Below are 12,569 nucleotides of genomic sequence, written 5' to 3'. Positions count from 1 at the left end.
CACTACACTAATCAAGACTGAAACAAGGAGTGTGAAGAAAACAAGAAAAGTTTGTCCTGATATTATTTCATCTTATAACAGTGTACTGTGTGCATCATTGCTGTCCTCATACTTTCATTTTCAACAGTTTATCTTCATATACTTTAGAGCTATCACAGCTTCATTGGTAACAGCTCTGTAACAATGCTTGCATACACTAAGTGTTGGCATTTCATCTTTCATAGTAAATATGGAAACATCCTTTTTTAATTTGTATTTCTCAATATCTTAAATAATGAACTGCCATTTTAATACTTGTGGCAGTTCTCTTATCTTTTGACAAAATACTCAGTTATTCATCTTGATGCTGAACCTCACGGTCATGTGTTTGCTTACAAATAAATTTGTTCTTGGATAGGTTCCACCTTCAACAAACACAATTTTTTCTTCTTTTCACTCAGTTTCACTGAAGTTACAGCATAATCAATGGGCTTTTTATTTTATTTCTGTTAAATAATAGGAAAATTGCTCATTACTATCTGTACATATAGAATATCAGTTTTTAAGAAAAGCCTTCAGTAACCTGAAAACAGACAAAAAAATTTATATCTGGTTTGTTAACATATGCTGTGGTTTCTGTGTTTTGCTTTGTAGCTGGTTTTCCTTCACATTTTGTTATCTGTAACCATAGAGAACTTCAAAGTTGAACATTCTGAGTCATAAATTTTCTTTGTTAAAAAAAGAAGTGTGTGTGTGTGTGGGGGGGGGGGGGGGGGGGGGGGGGGAGTGTTTGTGTGTGTGTGTGTGTGTCTGTGTGTGTTTGTTCTCTATTTCCAACAAAGGCCTTGTTGGCCAAAAGCTCACTTTCTGACAATCCTTTTGTTGTGACTATCTGCGACTCAGCATCTCTGCTTTAGGGTGAGTAGCAACTATCCCTTTCGTAATATTGTTACATTCCATCCTGGATTTTCCATTGTTTGATTTTTCCTGTTATTTGATAGAGAGGAAATGAAAAAAACTGATGCTTTAACTGCAGTGAAACCTATTTGGGTGAAATGAAGAGAAAATTGTGTTTGCTCAAGGTGGAATCCATCCAAGGACAAAAACACTCTATTACAGTTGTACATTTTGTGTTGTTGTCATAGCAGTGTAATACCCAGTTCATGAGATATTCTTAAAGGTAGGCCTAGTTCTGTTTTCTACGCTCGGATAAAGATGACTTTTCTTATGGAAAGCTTATGCCGTAGGTACTCATGTCTTCTACATTTTGATACTGTTTTGTAATTGATGACATTATTCATTATATGTAAAATATTAATTTCAAATTGGTCTTAGGAAATGTAAGATTTTCTGTATAACAAAACTTGAAGGGGAGTGCTATAATATTATTTGCTACTTATAACAAAATTGTCCATACTTAAAGTGTCAATTTCAGTGCCTCTCTTATTTCAGAAAACAGTACACTGTTAACTAACATTATACTGTGGCCTTATAGTATTCTTTAAGATGATATAACATGATCAATAACAAAATTTGATTTGTTACAGGGCATGGAGAAGTTACGGTTTCTTTTCTTCTAACTGATATTTCTTCCTTCACATTTTTCTGGTACTATAATAACTATTCTCATATTAAAGCATGTTTTTACATTTTATTAATGGAAGTGCGATTGTGTACATGTGAGGTGGAACTATTGATCTCAATTTTGCTCTGATTAAGAGTCCACATGATCCAAAAGGAACATGTTAAATTAATTCACTGTCCTTATAATACTACACTGCCCTTAAAAAGAAATAATCTTGAAAATCTAAATTCTCATGCCACTCTTGCTTAATGGCAACAGCTTAACTAGCTGTTCATAATTTTATAACCAAAGTATATAAAATCTGCTGCTTAAATTGCTTCTCCACCAAATACCTTTACCTAAATAAAGATGCAAGACTTTTTCTCATTTGGTACTAAAGTCAGATAAGAACTTTCTCACATTTACACAAGTGCACTATTAATAAGACTAACTGGAATGTTGCTAAGCATGAGATTTTTCAACTAACACTGTATTGTAGATCCTCATCCACGGCCAGCTGAGATAATTGGTGAAGACAGTACATACGTAGTGGTGACATTGGGAGCTCCTACTTCTCTCCACTGTTATGCTGTTGGCTGGCCCAGGCCCTCTGTAACCTGGTGGCGTGGTGAACGCTTGCTGCCTCTCAGTTCAGAGCAATATGAGCAACGACGTGACTACTCCTTGTTTATCAGATCTGTTGCCTTGAGACAACTAGGGCCTTACACATGTCAGGCTTACAATGGCCAAGGAAAAGCAACATCATGGACTGTCACTGTACAAGCTATTGGTCCTGTTTACAGTAATAACCCTATTGACAGAGATTACTTCCAGTACCTTGTATCTGCACCTAGAAGGGCACCTGAAAGGAATAAGACAGCAAGTTCCCAAACTAGACCTTCATATCCATACCGACCTGTTCGTCCACCTTATAGACCAAGACCTGCAACAACTCAGACAATACCTATTATGACAATGACTACAACCACCACTACTACCACTCCTCAACCAGTTGAAGAACGAGAAGATGAAAATGTCCTGGTACCGGAGCAGCCTAGGGTATTTGTAGGTGAGAATGTGATTTTATTTATTTATTAAAATTGTCTTCTATTACATTTTTTGTGAGCTAATGTTCCAGAGATTTCACCAACAAAATATTATTACCTCATGTCATGTAAGTCAGTTATCCTCATGATGAAGAAATTAACTCTGTTTAGTTAATTATTTGGACTATTTGGAAAGTACCTCTAGGTGAGAATGTGATTTTATTTATGTATTAAAATTGTCTTCTATTACAGTTTTTGTGAGCTAATGTTCCAGAGATTTCACCAACGAAATATTATTACCTCATGTCATGTAAGTCAGTTATCCTCATGATGAAGAAATTAACTCTGTTTAGTTAATTATTTGGACTATTTGGAAAGTACCTCTATTTTTATGTAGTACGAGTAGTTTGGAAGTAGGGACTGGCGAACATATTTGTCACTGCAGTGACTAATGCAGTAGGTAGATATGCTTAGATCTGTGAAAGTGTGAAAGCCACAATGTTTCTGGTTTGCCAGCTGTAGTCCTTCAAAATGAACATTACGATCCAAAATCTCTCCATATATGAAATCTGTTATGTAATAGTTTTAAATGGCAATAAATCTCAAAGGTGTTTTGCTTGAGATCATGACTAAGTAATTAGGGTATCTCAAGTTCTGTGTTTATCAGTTTTCAAAACTCCTGTCTGTGAACTAAAAAGTGCAATATATGACTACTTCTCGGGACTTTCTTTTTTGTCACAAGATGGAGAGAGAAAACACCTACTGCACTGAATCATGTCCCAAGATAACACAGATTTTCCCTTCTAATGTGAAGACAAAACCATTGACAGTGGCTCAGTGGTGTGAGGGCACACTGACACACTCAACCGACAAACAAACAAACAAACAAAAAATTAAAAAACCTGTATGTGCAGTTTGGGTTGACATCATAGATTTTTCATGAAAATGTTAGGATGAAATCATAGCAAATGTCACATGCTTGGACTGTTGCTGGCTGCTGTATGCATGACAGGCCATCTATGTAATCACTTTGTATCTTTTTTATTTCATTTTCGACTCTGCTGTATCTCTCACATTCATTCAACAGTGGACTTTCAGGCTTTCTGGATTTATTTTTATGCAAGGTTTCTGCCGACTTGCATTTTCTGTAGCTCTGACCGTATTTAAAAGTCCTATGAGGCAATGTCTTTCATTATTTTGAATTTTCAGTTTAATATCTATTTTCACTTATATACTGGAAAAATATTTTATTGTCTCCCTATGGGTTCTAGAAGTGCTCCACAAGCTCTTCACAATGAAACCTGAATCAATAACCTAGCTACATGCATCTTCATGTTACACCAACTTAAAAGTTTACACAAAGCTAATTCATACCAATCACCCACATGGCCCTACATTGGTATGATGACTTCAAAAGGCAAAACAAAAACTGCATGAGAAACACATGCAGGCATGACCTGTCCCATATTGTAAGCAATTCAAAACAGATGGTATTTTGTCACACAAGAAAGTTTGTTCAATAAGCGAATAAATGTTTTCATGTCAGGAGGCATTCCAAACTCTTCTCAGCTAGAAAAGTTATGACTACCATTTTTTGGGCCACCAAAGTATTCTTTTTATGGGTTTTATGGAATGTGGAAGGACAATCACTTCAGTAGTCCACTAAAAGACATTAATAAAACTAAGGAGAGCCGTTAAAAATGAGCAACATGATCTCTTGACAATCAGTGTTGTGATGGAAATGCTCCACCAAACTGTTCCCAGCAAACTTCAAAATTGTTGCATAAGTTCATATGAGAGGTTGTTGAACACCTTCCCTGCAGTTTATAGTTTGCTCCAAATGACTTCCACCTCTCCATGCACATGAAAAATTGGCTTGACCCCCATTGCTTGGACACCTATGAAGAACATCAAGGTGGTGTCATAAACTAGCTACAATCTCAGCTAGCAGCATTTAAGGCAGAGAGAATTTGGCAATTTATTAAGAGATGTAATTAATGCTAATATCTGAATGGTGAGTAAGTAGAGAAGTAACAGTAAGGAATAGTTTGAATATTTTTCAAATAAATTTTATTGTTCCAGTATTTTATTTACAACCAAATGGAGGTTACTTTCCAAATAGCTCTTGTATTATCTTACAATGTGTTATGGTAGGGTTTGTCACCAAATTTGTCTGTAGAGAAAAAACATGATTATACCATTTGTTTTGTGTTCTTACATTTTTACACTGCGTCCTTCTGCACTGCTGCATTCTGGCACGTGCTAAGTAGTTATTATGTGGACACTTTAATGTTGCAGTTTTAGGTGAGGTGTGTTTTGAACTTTGGGAGGATGAGATACCAGTAGAGGTCTAACCTAAACTTCCTTGCTTACAACACTGCCAACTTAGCAAGCTGAATGCTTCATATACTCCATATTGCTTTGAGTTGTGTATTGCTTGTTATTTTCTTTTCTTGTTTTAAAATTGTTATTGAGACTAATCTTGGTCCATTACTGAGTTTGAGTATGATTCTCATGACACCAGGAAGGACAGATCATCTCTCACAAAAGTGCAGATCACATGTATAGGCTAATCAGCCTTTCGGAGGAACGCAGAGCTTATCCCCCTTATCGCTCCTTGCTCCTCAGACTGTATGATTTCTCATTTGTTTATGGTCATGGCTGACTGCTACATTAAAGTACCCACACTTAAGAAAACAAAACAAATGTTTCTTCTGTTTTTACAAATATTTGTGTCAAGATAGCTGATGCCCCACTCACAAAGAATTTAAAATGTGAAGACAATGTACAATTAAGTGTTTCTTTTTTATTGATGACAAGGTAACTGAAAATAGTGTTCTTGTTTTACTTTTGATATAATTAGCCCTGACATTGTGTAAAGAAACAACTAGAATTTACTCATAGCACTTTATGAAAATAATAGAACTCTTGGATGAAAAACTAAGACAGGTGTCAACTATCTTTATAATGAATGAGGGCAGTATTTTATTGTGTTGGTTTGGATAGCAGGGTAGTCACAATCTTCTGCTTGTCAAGAATTTAGAGTCGAGTTAACAGCTGAAACCACATAACATGTGAAGACATGTCTACTGACGACAGTCAGTCTTGAATATTGATAGACATATACAAAAGTTATAGATTTTTCATTTTTTGGACCTGCGGCGTCCTCTGTTTGCTGATAATAGAGGAAAGTGTGAAACGATTCAGTACCGTGCAAAGATTAAGCAAAGAGATTTCCTAAGACAATAACTCCATGTACTTTAATTTTCTGAGTTTGATACATGAACAGAGCGAACATGGTTACCAGTCTAAATCAGAAGTGCACTAAATAGGAACTGTATTCTTTTATTCAACAGTGATAGTACGTAATCTTCATGTTACAATTACATGGTTGTTTTAAAGTTTCTGTAGGAAAAACAAACATGGTTTACATTCACAAAGGATTCTCCCTTATTGGACAGTTTGAGAGCAAACTACCCATAGCAAAGTTCTTTACACTTGAATTACAATTCATTTTTGGAAAGTTATTTGCAATCCCAAATTTTGTTTTGCCCTTTCTTTTCATGTCTTTTATGAAAATACTAATAAATACACAATATTTACTTTATTTTGGTTTTCTGCAGTGTAAGTAACACAAACACTAAAAGTAAAGAAAAAAGAAGAAAAAAAAAATGTTGCGACATAGGGCCTCCACCCCATGACTCTTGGATAACTCTCCCGTTCTTTTCCTGCTGCACAAACCACAGCCAGGGAAGAACAGTAACATATATGGCTGTTACCTCACCTGTTCCGTGCCAAAATTGATATTTTGGCTTTCTGGTGCTCCCACTTCTGTCACTTACATTTCTGGCCAAGCCCTCCATGTGCTATAAATTTGGATGAACTTGGTGATGATGAGTGGGTGCAAGTCCCTTGCTAGATACAACAGCAAGTACACAAACAGGGCAAAAATTTGCACATGAATGACTGTAGGGCCACAAGCTTTTCATTTTAGTCAGATATTAGTGAAAAAAGTTGCACATTGCAAATCATTGTGTAATTAAGTGCCAAGTGACCCAGAATAAGAATGTACAACTTTGTGAATTATCAGTAGTTAAACTCTACACATTATGTGTGATTAACTCCAATTTCACAAGTAGGTAGCACACTAGGTGTCACCCATATTGATATCTGAATTTAAAAACTTACATATGAAGAACTTTTAAGATGCTTTCAATGAGAGTGTAATGATTTCTTCACGAGAGTCTCTGAAATGGTATGAAACCTAGGCTGATACCATCAATGAGAAACAAATAGAGAGAATGGCAGTATTTCTTTCCCATACCTGAGAAAGTTCTGAACACAACTACCAGCAGATAAAGTTACATTAAGGAAACTGGATGTCCAAAATGACTGTGATATGCAGCATATCATGATTCATTGTGGTTCATTGATATAACAAGGGTGAGTTCAGGAATGAAGTTAAGGCTTCATATGAGTATAGTACATCATTCACAAAATTTAGTGAATCATACACATGAAGCTCATATGTGATGTACAGTTTAAGTCAACATTTCTTTCAAAGCTATTAGACCTTGTATTGTAACAAAACTTGGTGGGGGGATATGTGATTAAAATAACATCTAGAATTTTCTCTCCACAGCTTCCCTAGACAGCTACACTGAACCATCATATCCTTGCAATTACTTAAGCATTTGCAAGCACATATGCCTTTTCTTCTCAGGAACTCAAAAACTGTAACATTCATCATACAATCCTAATCTGGACTGAAATACATCAACCAACATCTCTGCTAAAATTATGATTATTGGAGCTATTTTTCAAAAATAATGGGCGTTGTTCCCACTACCCTCCACATATTATTGTGAGTACCATTCCATCATCTTCCCAATCCTTAAAACAGCTCAATCATTTTCTTTGAATCTCAACTCATTCCTTTGCCATATTGCTCATATCTTCATTGCCACACCCAATGAAAAGATTTGCCTATGCACCTCCCCATTCCAGTTATGAACTATATCCTAAAAGTATCTGAACTTAAATTTTCTCAACATGTAGTGATGATAGACAGTGCTTCAGACACTTCCCTGAGTTTCTCCTCTTTTATCGTTGTGTCACTCATTGACTTAGTTACTGGAATAGGTAGACGCACAAGCAAATCTTTTCATTTCATGTGGCCATGAGGATATGAGCCATTTGGCAAAGGAATATGTTGAGGAGGATCAAAGAAAATGACTGGGCTATTTCAAGGATTGGAAAGGTGATGAAATGTTACTCATAGTAGCATTCAAAGAGTACTGGGAGGAGTGACGATTATTTTTAGAAAATAACTTTCAATAACTGTGGTCCTAGCAATGTTATTTGATGTGTTCCAGTACTGATTAGTGCTGTGTGATGACAGAAAAACACTTAGGTTTTTCAGTTGAATGTTTTGGTTTTTGAGTTTTGCTACTAAGAAGGGAACTCATATATGTTTGCAAATAAGGCAACTTAAGTAATTGTATGATTATGGTGATTCAGGCAGAGCGGTTGTCCAGGGAATCTGTTCAGAGAAAATCCTAGAAGCTATTTAATCACTTATCTCCCAATCGGTTTTATCATTTATAACATCAATCAAATGATTTTCAAACGTTCATTGGATTTCTAGTTTGTCAAGGTGACTGAAGATGTTGAACATAAATCTTGCAAAAAATATTGTCAAATGTTTAATTCTTTTATTAATGAAGTATTCCATACAGTTTGACAGATGTTTAGAGGCAAAGGAAAATACAGCTAAAAGAGTTTTTCAACCAGTTCCAAAATGGTCAGTATTTGTGAAGGTTTACAAACATAATAGGAGGTAGCATTCCATGCACAGTGCAACTGTTTTAAAGAGAATGTGAAATTAGATAATGCGAGAATGCCAAAAAGACTGATATAAACAATGATTCTACTATGTATTTTTATGCATTGATTTAAACATGTGCAGAGTATCTGAAAAATTTGTGCCCAAGTTGATTATGCCCAAAAGAAAGAATTTTACCTTCGTACTACATAGGACATACTCCACACTGCCAACAGTGATCTTATGTTTCTTATCAAAGAGGTAACTGGAGGTGAGTCATGTTTATGAGCAGGACTTGGAAGCAAAATTACATTCAGTGCAGTTGTAGCAGTCTCGTTCTTGTGGTCGGAGAAAATATGGCAGGTCTGGATCAAATTTAGGCCGTGTCCGATTTGATGGTCTTGGAATTATGTCACTCATATTATTAATCTAAAGGACACAAAATGACCAGAACATGCTAACTGAAGTTATTTGTTGTAGCTATACTAATGTTTTACATAATACATTAGATCCATGGAGCACAAAAAATTAGCAGTTGCATAACAAAAATGCTTCAAAGGATTCAGTGGCCTGATTCAGGTATAAGTAATGAAAAATAGGCTTTTAATCATCAGACAGGCTACCTGCCCTGCCACTTTCCATGTCATCAAGTTCCATAAAAATAAAATTATGGACTTATATAATTGTTAGTCAATTTTACAATCACCGTTGAATCTGTCAAGATGTAATCTCTCATATCTCAGAAATTAAAACATTCTGGACTGCAGAAATCAATTCAAATTTGTAATGATACAATGTATAAATTAGTAAGATAAATAGTTATTAGAGCAAGGCAGTAAGTGCTGCAACATTTGACTCAGATGAAAAGTTTTTTCTCCTAAAACAATGTATTTGCAAATTTGTTACCTTGCTGTTTTGGCTAAATGTATGTTACCCTTTTTTATGATTCCAGTAGGTTACATACTATCAGTGTTGAATAATTAAATAATGTTCCTTTTTAATGCACTTCTGATGTAGACCAGTAACCTTGTTTGCTCTGCTACTGTGACATTGTTTGTGTATCTGGAATTTACTGTCATCTGCAGGACGTTATTTACACCTTTTCCAAAAATACTGACAGGACTTTACTCAATGATAGTGCAATAATTCTGTATTCTTATAACAAAATTAAGGTTTGATTTGATTCTCCCATTTATTTCGTTACCTTTCTTGTCTTTATCCTCATCTTTTTTATATTGCAGGGAAAACATTTAATTAAAATAGTAAGTTAGCTTTAGAGTGTATCTTCTTGTGAATAATCAGCAGTAAAGATGCAAGTTATGAGTCATATTTGACTTAATAAGCAGTAAATATGCCAGAGCACCTCATAATAAGCTGATTCAATATTATGAAATAATTGAGTTCTTTGAGCACCTGCAGATCAACATGGTAGATACTTTGCCAGGCATAAATCAAAAATGTGCCTGTAAATTTGTGTGTTGAGAACAACAGTACCCTTCAGTGCCCTGTTTGGGTTTGTATGGTGTTTAATTGTATATTTTGTAAAAGCACCCTCTCGGGGGAGATTTCTACTAATGATAAAAACTGATAAAATTGCCAGTTTGGCCAGGATGCTTAGCCAATACACTCATCTGCATAATATCTGAAGAGTGATTGTGGATTAAAGAAGCTTGATGTGACCAGAAATGTTATTTTAAAACAGGATTAGTCTGGAACCATTAATGACAGTGTGAAGTTGCTCTCCTTGGAAGTAATATGAAAGTTATATGATTATAAGTGTGTCACATCATTTTATATGAGATTACAAAGCTGTTATACATGCACCTTTTCTCCAGTATATTATCTGAAGGAGCACAAGAACTGGAATAGGTTAGGTTAGGTTATGAAGAAAAGTTTTAATTGCATTTGTATGTAACAGTGAAGAACATGGGCTTTGATCAGAAATTTCTATACTATCTGGCAAGATAGTGTCATACAGAAGTAGTTGGAAATGGCAGCAGCATAACTGCAAGTGGATGAATCACTGGAGGTAGCGATGGAACCATAAATAGGAAATTTCAGAGTGGTGTGATTACCAACAGTCTTCCAACCAATATATGCAATTGTGAGGATGATGTGTTGTTTTGTAAATGACAATTACATGCAAATCAGAAACAAGTATGAAGCACAAGTCATCAGCTGACAAACAAAGAATATCCAAAGAGCAAATCGAAAGCAAGACAGTGAGACATAGCCAAATACTGATTGCTGCATGACCTGTAGCTTTATATGGAACAGGAGTGCGACTGTCAGGTTACTGCACTGAGGTACTTAATTGTATTACCTGTAATTGCCATGCAGTTACTTGATGCAGTAAGAGGGAAGATTGTATATTGTCAACTTGGACACCTCTAGAATGATTTCAGGCTAAAACCATTTCTTCTCTAATCCAAACCATTTGGATTGGAAAGAAAATAAGAATCAGTGGACTACACATTTTTAGTGAGTGGCTTGTGAATTTGAAGAGGTGAAAGATGATGTTTTGAATGAATACAAACCCAATAGTTCAAGATTATTTCATTTTAATCTTAATATATCTCCATGAATCACAAAATCATCATAAATTTGAAGAAATCGTATGTGTAATAGATGTTTCTGTGGCGTTTTTAAATAGTAAGTAAAGCTGTCCTCAATGAGATTGGTTTGACCATCATAGTACTTCACTAGGCATCATACTATTGGAAGAAGTATGCCATTGCCTTCCTCTGATCTTTGAAGTGATATATTTGTCCAATTGTAGGGGTTTCTTACAATTTAATGTGGGCTATGATCCATAGTCCAGCTTGACAGGTCTTAAATTACCAAATCACTGCCAGAGGTGAAAGAAATTATAAATGGCACAAAAAATCCCAGGACTAGGTGGGTGTTGCATCCCAGGCCTTTGGATCTGTAGTCTGACAGTAACTCACAAAGCAACTGTGCTATGCTCATTCAGAGAACATAAAATGGACTTTTTGAGAGTTTCAGAAAAAAAATATTTTCAACAACCTGGGCTGGTTTTAAAAGTGTACCTGAAGTCTTCTTCTTTTTCTTTTTTTTAAACTGTACGCCCTATGAGCTTGTCTTTGGATTTTTTTTAACCTAAGGATGTGGCCACAATAGCTGATTCTGTTGTGTTTCCAAGGAGTAATTTGGGGCTAGACATCCATGGTGGGATGCATCACAAACAAGCCCGTAAAAAGAGCACAAAAAATTGATACAATAAGAGATCTCACTATATAAAGGAACAAAGAGAGATATTCTTTCCTTCAGTGAAATTGCATAAGTATGCAATGTGTGGCTAATAATCAATGTTTTACATGAAAATGAGAAAACGGGGAAAATTCCATAAATGGATTTTAGGCTAGCATTCAAGCTTTCAAATGGCAGTGTGATACGATATTTAAAAAATGTAAAATTTATATGGAACATGGACATTTAGATGCATCTATTGATGGTAGGCAAGGGAAACAAGTGAACTACGACCTGGATACATTGCAGAGAAACTACATGGGGGAATATTTCTGTAGTAGGGTTAGCCATGATTCATGTGAGGGGAAGACAACTTCATCAATGGTTAATTCCCTTGCCCCACTGTCCATTGTCATATCTCCATTTTATTGCCTCCCAGAAGACAGTCGTCATTCTTTAGAAGGGTACAGTGGAGTTTCATTCCTTTCATACTTTGATTATATATATATATATATATATATATAAAATATTCTTTTTTCCACAGCAGTATCTCACCACTGTTCGAAGTTTAGTAATCTGGACTGCAGGCTAAGAATAACCAACAACAGCTCCAGCCTTATTGAGTCGAGTCCCACAGTGGATTGAGTGGAATTTGTATCTTCGTGTCAATCTCATTGTTACCTTTCTGAGTTTCTTTCACCAATAGCTATGTTTCATGCAGACAAAGTAACTAACTGGTTTGAAAAATACTCACATCCTTCACAGGGAATGGTGGAATGCTTTAAAATTTCATCAAGCTATTGTTACAGTGATAATTGACAATTGTTTTAATATTCAGTGGTACGAGGCGAATTTCTAGAATCTGCACAATTTTTCATATGAAAATATGATGTGTAACGTAGGTATCCCCTCCCGCTCTCCTCTCCTATGATCAAATCCCTGAAGT

General features: G+C 35.5%; 1 protein-coding gene across 1 annotated transcript in view; it reads left to right on the top strand.

Annotated features, from left to right (window-relative positions):
• The window catches only part of LOC126267391 (papilin), a 1,111,154-nt gene that overhangs the window by 1,069,628 nt on the left and 28,957 nt on the right, over positions 1-12,569 (top strand). The window contains exon 38 of the mRNA XM_049972582.1: positions 2,043-2,612. Coding sequence (XP_049828539.1) covers positions 2,043-2,612 — 570 coding nt within the window. The remainder of the gene's footprint in view (positions 1-2,042; positions 2,613-12,569) is intronic.

Source organism: Schistocerca gregaria, chromosome 4 (genome assembly GCF_023897955.1).
Source record: "Schistocerca gregaria isolate iqSchGreg1 chromosome 4, iqSchGreg1.2, whole genome shotgun sequence".
Lineage (NCBI taxonomy): Eukaryota > Metazoa > Arthropoda > Insecta > Orthoptera > Acrididae > Schistocerca > Schistocerca gregaria.
The sequence above is the reverse complement of the archived record's forward strand: the minus strand, read 5'-3'. Positions and strand labels throughout refer to the sequence as shown.